Below are 18553 nucleotides of genomic sequence, written 5' to 3' on the forward strand. Positions count from 1 at the left end.
AACGCAAGTAGATATAATACTAGTAGTAATCAGCGATTAGGGGAATGCGTTCGAGTAAGGCTTGAAAGGAGGGGTAGTTTTTGGTGTTGACTGAGATTTCCCCTTTTTCTTGTACAATTTGTTGGTGATGGGACAAAAGAGGAAGGTGAAATGTTTGTAAGAATAATTTAACAACATTGATGGCGAATAAACTCCTGTAAACTGTGAACAATAACTTTTTACTGTAAAAATGTTCAGAGTTACAGAACATAAACTATTTCTTGTAATTGCTACAAAAAATTTCTATTAAGTGAGGAGCTTGGGAAATTATGTTTCAGTAGTTTTTTAAGTCTACTTCTGTATTTCTTTCTTCTAAGCAATTTAGTACCTCTACGAACAGAAATTCGAGATGGTTCTCTGTCTCGTTTCCTGTTGCTTTTTGCTTTTTCACAGCCTGAGATTTCTCAGCAAAAGAATGCTTCCGGTGCCGCATTTACTCGACTGAACAATGGTTCGGTTGTATTCTATCGCTTCATCTGACTGAACAATGGTTCGGTTGTATTCGATCACTTCATCTGCTCTGATGTCGTCTACACCGTGCAAATGTTTAACGCAAATGCGAGTCTCATCACTCGATAACGCCGTGTTCTGATCACAAGTAAATATCAAGTGGCTCAACAGCCGCCGATCTACATAACTCGGAAAGTTTGTTATTTGATCACAAGCCATGATCAAGTGGCACAATGGCCGCTGAGCTATACAACTCAGAACATTTGCTATTTGAGGACAAGCAACGGTCAGTTTTGGTCGCAGTTCAGCGACTAAAGACGACAGAAGAGGCGATTCTTGTACGAGAACGAAAGTAAACAGTTTACTAAGTACACAATCTAGCGACCAAACGAAATGTTCTAGCGAATTCGTGAAGCACGCGTGCAGAACAGCGACCAAAGACGACAAAAGGGACGATTCAATGCAAAAACGAGACTAAAATATCGTCGCATCAGTTTCCCAGCCGAGACTTGCCCCTGCAAAAATCAAACGGGGCGGCCAATTTGGAGTCCATACACCTGCGCGCGCATTACGGCTCGATTCATTCCGCATAACAGTGCACAGGCCTACCAACTCAAAAGACACAGGACGCAAAACAGAATTAGGCTTGCGCTCTCCTTCGTCGAACGCAACTAATACCAGATGGACAGGCTATTCCCTCGGATAGACAGATAAATGTTATCTGGCAGAAACTCCTATCTTCCCACCACCCCTACTCCTTTCCTCCTCCCTCGCGCGCCCATTACAGCAAACTCGCGCGGAAATTTACTCTTGCACTGTTCGTGCCATAAGGATATTTACCTGGGGATGTGAGTATTTGTCAGTGGCCAGGGCTCATTTTTACTAGGAAAGATGATGATCCTAGCACTAGCATCATCCTCCTTTCATATAAAATGGAATGATCCTAGTGCTAGGATCATCCGAGCGCCATTTGTTTTCAGCTTTCCGTTTACATATGAAGGGTCGGCATTTAGCCCTAACGCTAGGATCATCCCTCATCTCAGATAGGATGAACCCAGCGCTAGGATCATTCCATTTTACATGGAAAGAGGATGATCCTAGTGCTAGGATCATACTCTTTCCATGTAAATAAGACCTTAAAAAAGAGAACAGAATTTCCTTCTTCGCCCGCCGGGGTCTGGGGATGACTTCGTCAGAGGATTCTAGTCACGCGACGATCACGATCACACACAATTTGCTGAAGGGAGGAAGCTCCAAAATGCATTGGTAAGTAAAGCACGATAAGTCTATTTTTTTTTATCTCTTTTCTTTGGAATGCTGCTTCCTAATTAAAGCTTATTCATTTACAATTATACAACATTATTAAAGACGCTAGATGAGCCAGAACGTACGTGTTGAAATAGACTAAATTTACTCCGGGGCAGTACTGTACCTATTTAGGTTTCGCTGAATAATTTCCGTTGTTCTGTTTATTTTGTTCGCTTATTCTTTGATGAACAAGAGTTATCATATTAAACATGAGAAAATAAATACATTCAATACAGAACGGCTTTTTAAACCAGGCACTCCGGAATCTTTACGAATCGCCTGTTCTTCGCTTTGCATCCGACTGCTCAATAATATTTCCCAAATATCAAATGTTTACATATGTTTCAGTGTGAAAGTCAATTGTAGTACTATTACCCATTCTGCGATTTTTAAAAAACACTAAAGGAAGTTCAAGCAACTTTATTTTGCAGGGCTTGTGTTCCTGAAACTCACAGATTTCTCACAGTAATTTCCCGTCAATATGTCGAGTTTCTCTTCCGCTTTCACTTTCATTCGGGGAAATCCCTCTCACGCTCGAAGTTTCCAGAACGTAATGGAACCATCAATCACGAAGAGCAAAGTAAATCGCAATAAAACAAGAACTTCTTGAACGTTTTAAACGCGCTTCCGAAAAAATTACCGCAATTGTGCTCATTTAAACACAATAAAAAACGTTACGCGATTTCATAGCACCGCAATAATATTGTTCAATATAAATTTTCACGCGAGTCACATAATCCGAGGCTTACGTTGTTGCCGTTCAGATTTCTGATAAATCAAAGACTGGCGTCGTTTCAACAGTTCAAGATTATTAGAAATTGTATAGTTAACTCTAAACAAGCTAAATAAAGACCAAAATATGTTCGTAAAGTTTCCATTGGTAAGAGATTTATTGATTGCGTGACCCAGAGATAGTTTCGTGAATGACGTAAGGTTTGTATTTACAAACATAGCTTGAAGATGTCAAAACAATTACGGTTTTACAATGTGAATATTCTTTACTCGCCCTGATTCAAACACGTGAATGCCACAAAAATGTACATTTCACGCTATAAAATAGAGCGCAGAAATATGAAATAGGTGAATGATTTTCGTATTGGTTTCAATGACGCTTTATTGCTCTCGTCCCTAGCTGATGGGTACACGCTAATGAATATATACTTAGGACTAAAATCTTAAATGTCGAAATTACAACTTAACATTGCAAACTAATTGAACCAATCATCGTGTTCTACTTTAGGACTAAGAGTTCATTGTTCATTCATGATTTGACAGTTCAATAACAATAACAGTTCGATATGACAATCCTCCCTTTCTTTAGTATAGTCGTTCGGATTATATAATAAAGTGATCATCAGTATGCGAATATCATAAAGGTATATCATACATATTACTTTCGGATGTAGTCTTCCAAGTAGCTTGGGGGTCTTCTGTCTCGTCCTGATGTTCGCACGGGGATGTTGGGTGGTTCAGGAGGTGGATTGTCTGGAACTGGCCTCGCAACCGGTGGGGTGTCTGCATTGACTGGGTTCCCTGTGTTTGGTGTTCCACGCGTTGTTTCAAACTCTTCTTCATCAGGCTGTGGTGCTGATGATAGGTTTGGATCTTCTCGGTATCGCTTAACGTGAGAGGAGTTGCGACGATAAGTGTTCCCCTTAACATCTCGCATTACGATTTGACATCCGTTGACTTGGATTATCTTCAAGGGCTCTGGGTTGTAGGTGCTAGTATACTTATTTTTGTGTTTCTGTTGTAGTAGTACTAGATCTCCAGGTTTGAGATCTCTGGTCATTGCTCTTCTTTTGGAATCAGCATACTCTTTTGCACGTTGTTTAGCATTGTGGTCTGTTTCTCTGACCTTGCTGTCATCCTCTTGGTCCTGACCTATCCTTGGTAGTTTGGTTCGCAGCTCGCGGTGCATGAGGAGTTGTGCTGGTGTTGCTTTAGTTGTCTGGTGAGGTGTTGACCTGTAATTTCGTAACATGGTTGGCAGTGTTTTCCTCCAATCTTTGTTAGAAGCATTTGCGGTTAAGATGTGCTTCAGGAGGCCTTGGTTGAAACGTTCGACTTGGCCATTGGCTTGTGGCCAATATTCGGTTACGGTTTTCAGTTCTACACCCCATGTCTTCAGTGTAGAGCGGAACTCGTGTGAGGTGAAGTATGAAGCGTTGTCGGACTTGATTTGATATGGATAACCATGTGTGGCAAACACTTCATCGAGCCAGGCTAAGATGTTGGCGGATGTTACTGACTTTAGGATTTTCACCTCTGGCCATCTTGAGTAATAATCAGTGAGGACTACTACCAATTCTCCTGTGGGAAATGGTCCACACACATCAATAGCCAGGTGTGTCCAGGGCTTTTCAGGAAGCTCAGTCGGACAAACTGGTTCTGGTCGTTCAGGCCGGCTGGTAACTTGACAAGGGTGACATGACTTGACGTGCTGTTCGATTTGAAGGTCCATCTGGGGCCACCACAGTTTTGAACGGATGCGTTGTTTACATTTTGTCATGCCTGCATGATCTTCATGAGCCAAGGTGATTGCTTTTTGCCTGAGTTTGCTTGGAAGTACAATGCGGGTTCCCCGAAGAAGAATATTCTGGTCGGTGATGCAGAGTTCTTCTGATATGTGTTTGTATTGTGAAGGGAGTTTGTGAGGCTCGTTCTTCTGAAGGTTGTCTCTGATCTGCGTCAGTTCTTCATCTTCCATGGATGCTTGCTGGATTTCTTCAACTGTCATGGCTCGTGGTGTTAGCTGCTCGGCTAGATAGTGAACATATCTATCGGCGCATGCTTCCGTGTTGCTCCGTGGTAACTTTGTGGGTAAGCGGGACAATGGGTCAGCCAGGTTGTCTTTTCCTGGACGGTAGACTACCTTGAAATCATACTCTTGAAGTCGCAGAACCCATCTTTCTACTCTGGCGGGGTTGGATTTGCCTTGAAAACTGATCTTTGGCTTGAAGATGTGTTCAAGTGGGCGATGGTCGGTTTCTAACTCGAAGCTTCTTCCATACAGATATTGGTGGAAGTGTTCGCAGCCAAATACAATTGCGAGAGATTCTTTCTCGAGTTGTGCGTATTTCATCTCAACTTCTGTGAGTGAGCGGCTGCCATAGGCGATTGGACGGTATGTGGAATCTGCTTGCTGCTGTAGCAATACTGCTCCTAACGCCCAAGGTGATGCATCCACTACAAGTCGAGTAGGTGCGGTGAGGCTGTAGTGTGCCAATACCTGTGGACTTGCTAGAGCTTGCTTGAGCTTTGTGAAGCTTTCGTCTTGTTCTTTTCCCCAATGAAAGGAACTTGTGGTCTTGGTCAATTGGCGTAGAGGGTACGTGACAGTGCTGTAATCGGGTACATATCTGGAACAATAATTTGTCAGCCCGAGGAACGAACGTACTTCTGATGCACATTTTGGCCTGGGGGCGTTGTTTACTGCTTCAATCTTGTTGTTGTCCGGTCGGATTCCTTGACCAGAAACAATGTGGCCAAAGACGTTGATTTCACGCACTCCAAAGGAACATTTGGGGAGTTTCAGCGTGATGCCGTTGTTTTGGAGAGTTCCAAGGAGCTGGTCTAGTTGTTTGATGTGCTCGTCCATGTTTTTGGACCATAGCCATATGTTGTCGGATATATTCTCACAGTTCGGAACATCTCTAATAATTTGGTTTATGACTTCGTGGAAGTACTCTCCCGAAGGGCAGGCTCCCATGATTAGACGTGTGAAGCGATGTGGCCCGTCATCTGGGGTCTGGAAGGCTGTAATGTAGCGTGACTCTTCAGACAGCGTGACTTGTAAATATCCCTGCGATAAATCGACTTCAGAGAAAATTGTCGCGCCCTCCATTTTCTGCAGAATCTCATCCACTGTTGGTATTTGTACTCGGCGTCGTGTGAGTGCTTGATTTGGGACGCGCATGTCGAGTACAAGACGAACATCTCCACCTTTCTTGGGTATGGCGATAAGCGGTGAAAGCCAAGGCGTTGATCCTTCGACCTTCTCAATAATGCCTTGTTTTCGCATTTCTTCTAGTTTGCTGTTTACCGCTGTTTTCATGCTGTGAGGGATTCGATAGGGTCGTTGGGCTACTGGTTTGATGGATGGGTCAATGTCTAGTGTTACTTGTATATTCTTGATGTTGCCCATTCCTTCGAACATTTGTTTGTGTTTGTAAAGAATTTGCGTTATCTCCGGATTTGCGTGTTCGAGGGTGTTGGCGTTGATTTTGACATCCAATAACTCCAAGGCTGTACATGTTTTGTAGCTCAATAAACACGTGCTGTTTGTCTTTGTCACGAGAAACTTGTCGGTTTTTGTAATGGTGTCTGATTTAATCTCGGCGGTGAATTGTCCTAACAGTTCAATCGGCTTGTCTGCTCCATATGGGAAAACACGGTATGGAGAAGTTTCCAACTTGATGTCTGGATTTTGCTGCTGGATTTTGTTGAAAATCGAGTTGTTTAGCAGGTTAACAGATGATCCTGTATCGAGAATTACTTTGACGGGAATATTCGCGATTCGTGTGACTGTTTCCGGTTGTTTGCTTGACGCGTTAATTGAATAAACGAATTCATCATCTGTGTCGCTGAGATAATCAGGTTTCTCCGCTTGGCTGATTTCACGAACATTCTGGCGTCTTGGAGGTTGTGTTGGATTTGATAGGCAGCATTTGGCAAAGTGACCAGTTTTGGAACATGCACTGCATTTCATTCTGCTGGCTGGGCATGAATCTCTTCCTCCATCGTGTGGAAATGGTCCTCCGCAATACATGCATTTCCGAGGTTGTTGTTTGTTTTCTTTCTTTATCTGGGTCTGGTCCGGCTTACGCTGTTGTTTTTGGCGTTGACGTGGTTTCCTGCGCTGCTTGTCTCTTTGTTGGCGATCGGTGTAATTTACTGTTTCATTTTCACGACTGTTTTCGATGCGTTTGGAGTCGAGGTCTGATTTTTCCAAGGAATATCCATAATCCAAAAGAGCTTTAAGATCCATGGATTCGCGAAGAGCTTTTCGACGAATTCTGGAATCCGAGGTATGATGGATAATCTGTGTTTTGATCTCCGCGTCTTGGTTGGGAAATTCGCAAAGAATGGCTTTCTCTTTTAGACGGCGGTGGAAGTTTTGCAGTGATTCTCCTGGTTCTTGCTTTATTTGCCGAAAGTCGTAAATATCCATGTCTTTGTTTCGGACTGGGTCAAAATGAGCGGTGAGGCGGGCAATGGCTGTTGCATAGTCGGTGCCTGTTTCGGATAGCGTGTCAAAGATGTCGTTTGTGGCCTCGCCGACATACGTGAGGAGTAGTCCCCTGCGGACTGTAGGATCGAACTCACGCAAACTGATGAGCAGGTTTTCGAAGCGCCTTGTCCATTTTCGCCAGCGAAGACCTATGCTTGCTCGGTCGCTGTGTGGATCGAACGGGGCAAATGGCGGTAGGCCGCTGCGAGGAACATTTGCGTTGGTACTCGTGCTTGCGGTACTTGAAGTTGCGCCTTGTGAAGGCTGTGTTCCAGTTGCGGCTTGTGAAGGCTGTGTTCCCGGAGTTGGCGGGGTTTCTTCGTTATCGCTCATTGCTGTTTTGTAAGCTTAGGGTTTTGAGAGGAGAGTTGCTTGCTCTACGCTTGAAAAGGTTTCCAGGTTTTCCTCGTCGCCACTTTCGTATTGGTTTCAATGACGCTTTATTGCTCTCGTCCCTAGCTGATGGGTACACGCTAATGAATATATACTTAGGACTAAAATCTTAAATGTCGAAATTACAACTTAACATTCCAACCTAATTGAATCAATCATCGTGTTCTACTTTAGGACTAAGAGTTCATTGTTCATTCATGATTTGACAGTTCAATAACAATAACAGTTCGATATGACAATGATTTAGTAGCACAGCTCCTGTCAAGTAAAATGTTTGTAAAAACTTCAGTAGGTCAATGATTGATATGTGTGATTCCGAAGCACGGCCTAAGAGTTGGCCGAGTGGGAATATGGGTCTGGTCACTGACACGACAGCAGAGCAAGAACCAGGCAGTGCGGTTAATTTAAACAAATACATACAACTCATTTTCAAGTGTTGACGAGGTATATCAAACACAAAAGATATTCAGTTTTTTCAACATTTACAAACACAGAGAGGAAATGTAATTTCTGTTGTAACAAGCGATAATGTTAAGGGACCGGTCACAAAGTACAGGGGAGGGGTAGGGGGTGGGCTATGAATAATTAGAGGTGCCCAGGCCACTATTTTTCAACATGTCAAAAAGGGTGGGTCAGGAAAATATAATGCACTGCATCAGGGGTGAGTCATTCCTCGCGAAGCGAGGCCGAAGGCCGAGCGTAGCGGGGTGTATAATTTTATCCCTCAAAGGGCTTAGGCGGGATGAAATCTCGTGTGGAGTTTACGATCATATATATATATATATATATATATATTTGTGAGCTTGGTGTCTGGCGGAAATGACGTCACGCGGCCGCGCGCTGGTGGCCTAATGGTGTGAGGCGTCGAACTTGAAATCAGATCTTCTGGACTGAGGGCGGGGGTTCGAATCCGGCTAGGGTTTTTTTTTCTTTTTCTTTTTTTCTTTTTTTTTGTGGGTTCGAATACTGAGCCTTTCATTTTTATCGTTTTTCTTTTCGGATTAAAATAACACTGATTTCCACATAATACTCCCTCATTCCGCCTATTCAGGCTATAAACCTTTCATCGCCATCAGGGGCGCGCGGACGGAGGGTTCGAATCCTCCTGCCGTTCGTTCTTCTTCTTTTAATGCAGTCAAATAAATGTCCGAAATGCGACTATCCAATAATTTGTCGATGATTTTGAAAATAGCCTGCGATTCCCAACGCTTTATACCTCTTTACGAACCAGAAAGAGCCGCCATCTTCAAAGCGGAGTAGACCCTGGGAACGAGGGTGTCGCGGCCATGCCCGTTACTAGGCAACAAAAACAAATCACCGGTTAAAATAATCCACTCCTTATTTACTTTGCTTCGTACTAAACTTCATTAACTCAAAACCACCAACTATTAGTGTCCCTTTAAAATGTAGAGACTACATCTGCAACAGTACAAAAATTTTACCAGAATTCCCTTAAATAACATTTCAGGGAATCTAACACCGAAATGTTTCAAACTTTTGACCTCGCCGGAAAATTTATTGGTATATTTCCCCTATGTACCTTGTACCTATCTACATTACTGATTTTGGTTTTGGGGGGGGGGGGGGAGAAAGGGGGGGGGGGGGGGTTTGCCAAGAGGTTTTTCGAATAAAAACCTCGAATAAAACCTCAAATTATCTTTTTCAAAATTCTGCCCAACTGCAATCAACGTTTACAAGCGTCGTTTGTTTGCTTGTTGTCATCCGTGCACGTGCTCCTGCTTGGGCTGTCATCATTACCCAATCGTCGTTTACTTGCGTCATCATTGACCAATCACCGTACGTCGGCATTTTACAACTCCCGATACCTACTTGCGGGCTTTCAGCTTGTCGGCATTTTACAACTTCCGAGACTATTTGCGGGCAAAAATTGATGAAATCGAGATTTTTGCCAGTATATACTATATATATACTCTATATTCGCGCGGATTACAAGGATGCCTCCTCGGGTTTTGGCCTCTGGGCCAAAACCCTGCGGGGGCAATAAATATGATGCGTCTATTAGAGAGAGGCGTTTAATGCACTTTAACTGAAACAACGTCAACAAAACAAATAAGACACGAAGTTTGCTCCAGGAGTAAACAGAAAACAGAGTTTGTGACTAGGAGTCTAATCTAATCTACGCTAATGCAAAGCCTGGAGATGTTGTTGACAGTTGGATATTGATGTTTTCATCGACATCGCGGTCAACCATGTTCATCGTTGGCCTCTTCGATGTTAGAAACTAAATAAATTGCGTGATTTTACTCTATGGAGCGTTACCTTGGTTTTTGAAGCGATCCTTGGAGGGGGCGTCTATTAGACACGGGGCGTTTATTAGCGGGGGGGGGGGGGGGTGTAAGGGACCATTCATTATTTATGCCAAGGGGTGGGCCGGCTAGAATAGGGGGTGGGTCATGATAAATACAGGACACTCGGATTGTTGCTTTCTGATAGTTCATACTTTACAGTTTAAAGCTAATGCAGAAAATAGTCAAGGTATCATGAAAATGATGTCTCAATATGACATCCAGATCGAGTTCGGCGAGGTAATGGTTTAGCTAGTACCAGATTTTCCTTTGCATTGTTTTCCTCAGCCTAGTTTTCGCTCTCTGAGTACTCTGCACTACTGTAATGCGCAAAAACGTTTTCCTTTGCTATCTTCACCAGAATCACTAGATTCATTGTCTGATAACATTTCTGGGTCTTGCCTAGGGACTGTGTGTAGAGTGCTTCTTTTTGTTTGTTAGACATGTGCAATGGCCCGTCAGACTTTATCATCTCCCTTGCCTTTCAACAGAAGATTAATTAAAAGTGAGTTAGATACTTTTACAGCTCTTGGATTTTTAGTTTCTGGAATTCACCAGTGCGACAAGGAGTGTCACAGTTGTATTTTTCGAAACTTTTCTGTTGTCTCTGCTGCCATTTTTCAATCTGTCCTTTTTGTGAAGATTCTTTGTCCTCTGCAGTAATTAAGATGAAGCATTCTTTTTCCATGATGAATTTTTTAAAAAACAATAAATATATTTTTGTTCTCATTGATTGCAAGTGATTGGTAAATAAATATTTTTAGTATAAACTAAAACAGTGGATAGCGTTGTTGGCACCCTCTGATTGGCTACTCAAACTCGGGATATCCTTTGCTATTCACCTCCGAGCAACTTGCACGGGAAAATTGTAATCGTTGACAGGAATAAATGTGTTTCTGTGTTTTTTTGCAGGTGGGGCTATCTATTTTTCACATTACAAGTAGAGGGGTCATGACCTTTCTTCTTTTCCTTGAAGGGGGTCAACGACTTTCGTTTTGCTTGATGATGGATCTTGCCAGCCCACCCCCTGGCATAAATAATTAATGGTCCCTAATACAAACTTTTCACCTCAGGGGTAGCGTTTATTAGATACGAGGCATTTACTTAGGGTAGGCGTTTATTAAATGATTTCGGTATACTTACATAATTAATGACCTCTCCATAAATTCATCGTGGTTACAATTTTCTTTGTTTAATCGTTTTCCTTAATCATTTAAATTTATTTTATTTTATAGCGCAAATAACAAATATAACTTTACTACAGAAATATTTCTAACACACTACTTATACTACTTACAACAATCCTTCCAAATTACACTCAAAATCACGTGATCGCCAAATCCAATATCAAAGGTCACCCTATTCCAGCATCACTTTGTAGTTTGCCACTGTAGTAAATTTTGAAAAACACTGTTTCCTTTGCAGATGGTGTGACGTTTGGTCCCACTAGACTATTTTGAAAACGACTACATGGATTTTAACGTGCTACTAATATCATTGAAGGATCCTGCAGACATTTGAATGCCTGACAATGAAATTTTCTCTTGAACAACTGAACTTTTTCAAGTTTTCTACTGTTGTTATAGATGAGTTCCCAGACGTCTTGCGTAAAGCCTTTGTCTTCATGTGGGACACCCGTGTCGCTACCACACCTGGCGTCCCAAAATGGGACGACTCTGTAACAGTTCTAAACATGTTCCTTACAAAAGAGGGTGGTGTCAAGAAAGTACCAACTCTGAATAAATCTTTTAAGGAATGGGACTGTACAGCTTTATTCAAAGCCACCCTCTTTGCTCAAACCTTTGCCATGCCAGACGGGACTGGAGGTGTTAGCACGTTGGACAAGCTGTATGTGAGACCACGTGGTTTATCAACCGGGACATTTCACCACTCAGTTATCAGCCCCACTGGCAACACAGCTGAGACGTATGCCTTGGCGTTGGATCAGCTTCGCTTGCTACGAAATACGCTTTGCCACCAAAGCAGCACCCAAAAGATCGACAGGGTTACCTTTGATCATTACATAGTGTTGTCAAAGGATGCCTTTACTGCACTTGGACAAGACACCACGAGGATTGATGACATTGGAAAGCTGGGCGAAGAAGACTTTCCCACAGCAAGGCTACAGCAAGTGGAGGACGAGTTGAAGAGGGAAAAATATGCTGCCATAAAATTTAAACAGATCGACGATCATCTTGTTAACATCGACTCACAAGTGGAAGATGTCGGGTCTGACGTGAAAGATGTCAAAAGTGACGTAACAGGTGTAAAGACACAAGTGGAAGAAGTCGGGTCTGACGTGAAAGATGTGAAAAGTGATGTAACAGATGTGAAGACACAAGTAGAAGATGTCGGGTCTGACGTGAAAGATGTGAAAAGTGACGTAACAGATATGAAGACACAAGTGGAAGATGTCGGGTCAGACGTGAAAGATGTGAAAAGTGACGTAACAGATGTGAAGACACAAGTGGAAGATGTCGGGTCTGACGTGAAAGATGTCGGGTCAGACGTGAAAGATGTGAAAAGTGACGTAACAGATGTGAAGACACAAGTGGAAGATGTCGGGTCAGACGTGAAAGATGTGAAAAGTGACGTAACAGATGTGAAGACACAAGTGGAAGATGTCGGGTCAGACGTGAAAGATGTGAAAAGTGACGTAACAGATGTGAAGACACAAATGAAAGATTTCGGGTCAGTAGTGAAGGAATTAAAGGAAGACATAAAGAGAGCAATGCAAGAGGAAAACTTAAAAGGTAAGCTTTAACTTGTAGTGTGGGTGGGAGGCGCAGTGGCCTAATGGTTAGTGTGCTGGACTCCGGATAGAGCGGTCTGGGTTCAAGCCCTGGCTGGGGCTCTGTGTTGTGTTCTTGGGCAAGACACTTTACTCTCATAGTGCATCTCTCCACCCAGTTGTTGAGTTGAATGCCAAGAGTAACCCTGTGATGGACCGCAGGTGACCAACTGAGCGTACTATAAGAGTTTGTATGGATTTAAAATTGTTTAAAAGTTTCAAGCCTTATTGATGCTTTCCAAAGGAAAGATAAGATATTTTTAATGTATTTTCGAATCCATATAAACGCTTATTAAGATGTTCAATTTCAAATCCATACAAACTCTTATAGTACGCTTTGATCATCTGTGGATGGACTAAAATCCCATCCACAGGGTAGTAAAAATACTCCTTGTTACTTCATGCTACTGAAACCGGGATAAGCTCCAGCCTGATCATGGGCCACTAGGCTCAAACGCAGACCTTACTTTGCCCTTACCTTTTAATTTGTAGTCTGAGAGAAGTTGTCTTGTGTATGTGTGCTCCATGTCTCATAAATCAGCCAATGGATTATGCTATCACAAATACAATGCTCGCTCTCTGATTCTATCGAATTTGATGGTTGGTGAGGGAGCGTCGCAGTCCAGTGTAGAATGCTGTCAGTGTGATGTGTCGTTATCAAAGTGTTTATAGCCTGCGATCAAGGCTCCCGAGTGGAGCTGGGTGTGAAATAAATCGGCCAGCGAAGCGAGCCAAGATTGCCGAGCGAAGCGAGCTGAACGTGGCCTCGCCACGCCCCGTTCTCCCCCACAGGCCCCGCTCGGCTCGCTTCGCTTAAAAAAAGTTTTTGTTTTTTCACCCCACTCGGGAGCGTGTTCACAGGCTAAGTGTTTAAGAATCGTTAGGTCGGAAGAGAACTGTCGGTCATATGGCATCATTTAACCTATTTGCTTTTACTTAAGGTCCGACAGTTCCCATCTCCTGCATACCAGAGAAAATACCGCACTTTGTCGGTCGCCAGGAAGAGTGCCTAGCAGTCTTAAATCATTTAACAAGAGGAGATACTCGACTGGTTGATGTCTGGGGTCCACCGGGATTTGGAAAGACGTCAGTGGCTGTTAAAGTGGCCCATCACTTGAAAGAGATGAAGATTCCAGTCTACTTCACATCCCTTCGCGGAATGAAAAGTAAAGAAGATCTAGTGTCAAAGCTTTTAAGTATATTTACAGACGCTAAACAGGCGTTTTATGTCTCACCCTCTCATTGGCTCATCCAAAGTTTACAACAACTGAAGAATTCGTTTGTCCTAATTTTGGATAATGCTGACGACTTACTGGAATCTGGAGATTCCAAAGTGAAAGAAGACGTGCTCGGATTTACGAAAGAGATTCTTGACCAATGCAGTCAAATCAAGCTTCTTCTCACAACTCGTGAATCTCTAGACTATCTCAGCCATAGGCTTTCCATCCATCAAGAAAGAGTTGGTTTGTTGGATGGAGTATCCTCTGTCAGCTTAGTGAAGTCCCAATTGCCAGATGTCTCAGCCGATGACTGCAGATCCATAGCAATGGTATGTGGACAAGTTCCTTTAGCAATGCGATTGATGTGTAGCATCATGATGGAAGAAAATGTTTCACTTACTGAGCTCTTTGAAGAACTAGAGATTTCACCTCTTGTTGAGGTTTTGGACAATGAAAGTTTTTCCGATGATGCTCGACTGAAGACCATAATCAACAAATCATTTGAAAGACTTACTTCCCACGAGAGAGATGCGTTTGTGTCACTGGCTGTTTTTCCTAGCAGCTTCGGAGTGGAGGAGGCTACGGCTGTTTTGGATTTGAAGACAGCCCGACTAACTAAGAAAGTGATCGGATCGCTGAAACGAAAATCTTTAATAGATTGTAGTGAAGATGTTGAATCCTTCACAATTCATTCACTTTTGCGATCCTTCATTGACGAAAGAAGAATGGCTAACCAGACAATTCAAACCACGTTTCATGCAGCACAACTTCGTTTCTACGACTATCAGATCACTAGTTTTGGTGAGGCTAATGAAAAATTTCTAACAGGTTATTCTAGTGATGCATTACAAGTTTTTATTGGTCAGCGGGAGAGTATCCTGCTGTCCCTTGTAAATGGAGCAAAGGATGACGCCCTCTACCCCAAAGTTGCAGAAGTATTGTCGAGAGCCGAGTTATTCTTTTATTCTGTACTATCCGATGAAAAGGAGTTATTCGACAGGGTTTACTGTACCGCAGTACAAGAAGCAAAGAAAAGGCAACGTCGTCACGATGAATGCAACTTGCTTGCCGCTAAGTCGTTTGGCTCCTTGAGTTGGTTAAACGTAAACCGTCCAAGTTGGGACGAGTCCTTGATAGCTGGTATTCGTGATTCTACTGATAGCTGTCTAGCGAAGCGTTTATGCTATTTCGGCATTCACCAGCTGCAATGTGGAAAACTGGACTGCGGCATATCGTCTCTAAGAACTTCTGTAGATCGTCTGAATGGTATTAATTGCGACGAAAAAGTTCTTAAGGTACTTACCTGTCATGCACTTGCAGTCTGTTACAGAAAGAAAGGTGACAAGGAAAACGCATCTAAGTTTGAAACTTTCTGCGGCAACGAGTGTAAGTCTACATCATTGAGTCCTGTGGTTCGCAGCGTTTTCTTACAAGACAGCTCTTCAGCTGATGAACCGACAGATTTGGCCAGTATTGTCGAGCAAGATGTTTTCTTTTTTCTAGTTATGGCTAAAACATTAACTGCGCTTTACACTGCGCTGGAGTTTGGAAAGGAGGCGAAAACTGAACTATCTTTAATGACCCGTCATTTTGTTGGGCTGTACAAAGTTTTTCTGCCATTATCGGGCAAAGGAATGCTCCATGTTTCGATACTACAGGCTTGTTCCTTTGTGCTATATAGTTTGAGCTGTTTCAAGGAAGCAGCGGAAGGCTTTCAAATAATAACAGACAAACTTGAAAATACACCAGGAAACTGGCCTGGCAAATCCACAGCTCTGGCTTACTTATTTCGCGGCTTAGCTCTGAAAGAACTGAAGGACCATGAGGTAGCTTTCTATTGTTTAAAGAAAGCTTTAAACATTAGAAGGCGACTTTTACAAGAAAACAAGGACGCAACACACGGCAACAAGATGATCGGAGAGACTATCGACTCACTTAAGCACTGTTTGGAAATGCAAGAAAATCTCAATGGCGGTACTTTTGGTCACACTAACGATTTCAAAGTCATCTGCGAAGAAATTAGAAGCGATCTAAAGGCAATGGAAAAGATTTGTGGCGTGAACCTCGCTAAAATTGCAACAAATTACAACCAGCTTGGTTGTTGCTATTCGCTTCTGGATGACACCAGTGGAGCGCTTGAGTCATATCACCAGGCTCTAAAGATACTGGAAGAGCACGTGGTCGATTCCGAAGACAAAGCAACATGTCTACTGAATATAGGAGCTGTGTATTTAAAAATGAATCGAAACAGTGAGGCTGGGAAGGCATTCCAAAGTGCTTTGAATCGGAGGAAATCGTTGGAGATTGAAGATCACGCGGATACCGCTTTTATTTACCATAGCCTTGGGAAGAACCATCTTGCGCAGGGTGAGTTGAGTGAAGCTCTTAATGCACATCGACAGGGCTTACAGCTTACAAAGAAACATTTAGGTGATCACCCCCTTACAGCCCAAAGCTTCAAACACACAGGAAATGTGTATCTTATGATGGGCGAGTATCAGGCTGCTAGGAACGATGTTCAGAACGCTGCCGATATATTGACAACATTGCTCGGTGACCATAAAGATACCGCCTCTGCGTTCCAACTCCTAAGTACAGTGAACCTTGAAATGGGGAACCACAAGGAAGCTCTTGATGCTTGTCGTCAAGCTAGGAACATAAGATCGAAGGTATTAGGAGAACATGTGAAAACAGCTGCAAGCCTTCACAATTTTGGAGTCATATGTTTTAAGATGCGTAATTTTAAAAGAGCTGTCAGATCCTTTCGAAGGGCGTCAGCGGTGAGTTCAAAACTTCTTGGTGACCACTTAAACACAGCACTGAGCTACCACTGCCTTGGTGAAGCGCAGATGTCTATGGGTGAGTTCAGCGGTGCCATGGAATCTTTGAGGAAAGCTTTGAGTATCCGAGAAAAAGAAAAGCATTCAGACGCCGCTGTAACTTTAGAGCTGCTTGAGCAAGCCTATATAGGCCAGTTGGTTAAATCCGAATTAGCGTCTCAGAAATAGACCTCATTTGCTTAGGAGGTTTGTTGCTGCATTTTTAGACCATTTATAATGATATTGTTGAGAACTCTTGTTTTTTTTAAACTTTCAAGAGTGATTTCTGGATAGACAAAACCGGAACAATTCTGTAACTAAGAATATCACTTGGCTTGAAATAGCAAAACAAGTAACTAACGGACGTCTGTTCAAAAACGCACAGTGAGAATACCTGCAGAAAGATCGTGTGAACACTGCTTTAACTTAACAGTTATCTATTTCTCAACTGTTACTCGGAAGACTACTTGAGTATGATGTATCCGAGGCAGCCACGAGTCTAGGGTCGTAACCATGCAGGTATATTTTTTCATCGCTGATACCAAATTTTAGCTCTAAATTGTGATTCCTGATCCCCAAAATGTGGCAATATTTGATCACTGATTCCATTCTGATCTCATCTGATTGGCTGATCCAGATCCCGTGACATACCATGACTTGATCCCGCTCCCGAAGGCTGTGATCCCTGATCCCATATACCTGGTTACGACCCCAGGGTCGCAACCAGGTATATTTTTTCATCGCTGTTACCAAATTTTAGCTCTAAATTTTAATTCCTGATCTCCAAAATGTGGCAACATTTGATCCCCGATTCCACTCTGATCCCATCTGATTGGCTGATCTAGATCCCATGACATACTATGACTTGATCCCGATCCCGAGGCTGTGATCCCTGATCCCATATATCTGGTTACGACCCTAAATTATGTATCTGAGTGCTTCTGGGCCTTGAACCGCTTTTATATTAAACTGTTTAAAGGGGTGTTTCTTTGAAACCTGTGGTTCTGATGTCTCAAACCGAATACAACTAAAGCGCTAAACGTGCGTAAGCCCTGTCAAGTGTGAATGGTTTTGCCTCTAATTGGGCGACAAACGACCAGCATGATTACTCTGCTTGACAAGTTACACGAACTTGGTAAAAAATACTGTTTGTTTATGAAAACAACATCAGAAAATTTTCTGGCAAAAAGAAAAGTTTTGTTCAAATTATAATTTTAATTTGAATTGTGCGTTTTTGATAAGTTAAACTTAGTTATTACGGAATTACTTTTGATAAAATTACATATCAGTTAGTCAGTTGGTTATTTGACCTTATGCAAAATTGGTTGTCATTCATTTCTTTTGTTTGGTCAAGTTTCTGAAAATGCTGATGGCGACACTTGAAAATATAGGGAATAATATGCTAAACTGAGAGGTTTCAGTGTCTTTAGTTCAAAAGGCTGCAGATTTGTGACTCGTTTAATTTTAAGAGATTTGTATGGAAAAAACCACCATGGCCTGCCTAGCCTCATTTTCATGTTTTTGGCCGTATAATCGTCCCTGTAACTTCCCATTAGATAAAACTATAGCCTCGAAACTTCATACACTGATTTACTTTGACTTGATCTTTAAGTTAAAGAAATGTAATTTTGTTGACAAATAATTCTTCTAGGAGCCGAGAATTAACGGCAGCCATATTTGCATTGGGGTTTTATTCTGGTTTAAAAATTGGTTTTGTTAACGTATATAGAGGATATTACATGGCTGCGCGGAGATATGAAATTTATCTTCGAGTGTTCAAATATCGGTTTTGAACACGAGAAGATAAATTTCATATCTCCAAGCAACCATGTAATATTCTGTTTATTATATAGACCAACTAATTACGATGTTTTTGGCGATTTTCCGAAGATTTCCGAGGATTTTCCGAAGATTTCCGAAGATTTTCAAAATGTTGTCTGAAGGTCGTACGAATGTTTCCGAACATTTTCCGAAAATTTCCGAAGATTTCCGAA

The 18553-nt window shown here is 42.4% G+C and overlaps 1 protein-coding gene across 2 annotated transcripts; it reads left to right on the forward strand.

Annotated features, from left to right (window-relative positions):
• The first annotated feature begins 1717 nt into the window (after window positions 1-1717).
• LOC144640644 (uncharacterized) lies at window positions 1718-17863 on the forward strand. Of its 2 annotated transcripts, none has more exons than XM_078499737.1 (3): window positions 1718-1755; window positions 11155-12482; window positions 13462-17863. In XM_078499737.1, exons 2-3 carry the CDS (start codon window positions 11261-11263, stop codon window positions 16746-16748), a joined length of 4509 nt encoding a protein of 1502 aa, XP_078355863.1. In that variant the 5' UTR covers window positions 1718-1755; window positions 11155-11260; the 3' UTR covers window positions 16749-17863. The 2 variants fall into 2 exon arrangements, with proteins under 2 accessions (XP_078355863.1, XP_078355864.1); XM_078499738.1 differs by having other exon boundaries at window positions 13471-17863.
• Window positions 17864-18553: the final 690 nt, after the last annotated feature.

Source organism: Oculina patagonica, unplaced genomic scaffold, assembly GCF_052425735.1.
Source record: "Oculina patagonica isolate OP01 unplaced genomic scaffold, crgOcupat unplaced4, whole genome shotgun sequence".
Taxonomy (NCBI): domain Eukaryota; kingdom Metazoa; phylum Cnidaria; class Anthozoa; order Scleractinia; family Oculinidae; genus Oculina; species Oculina patagonica.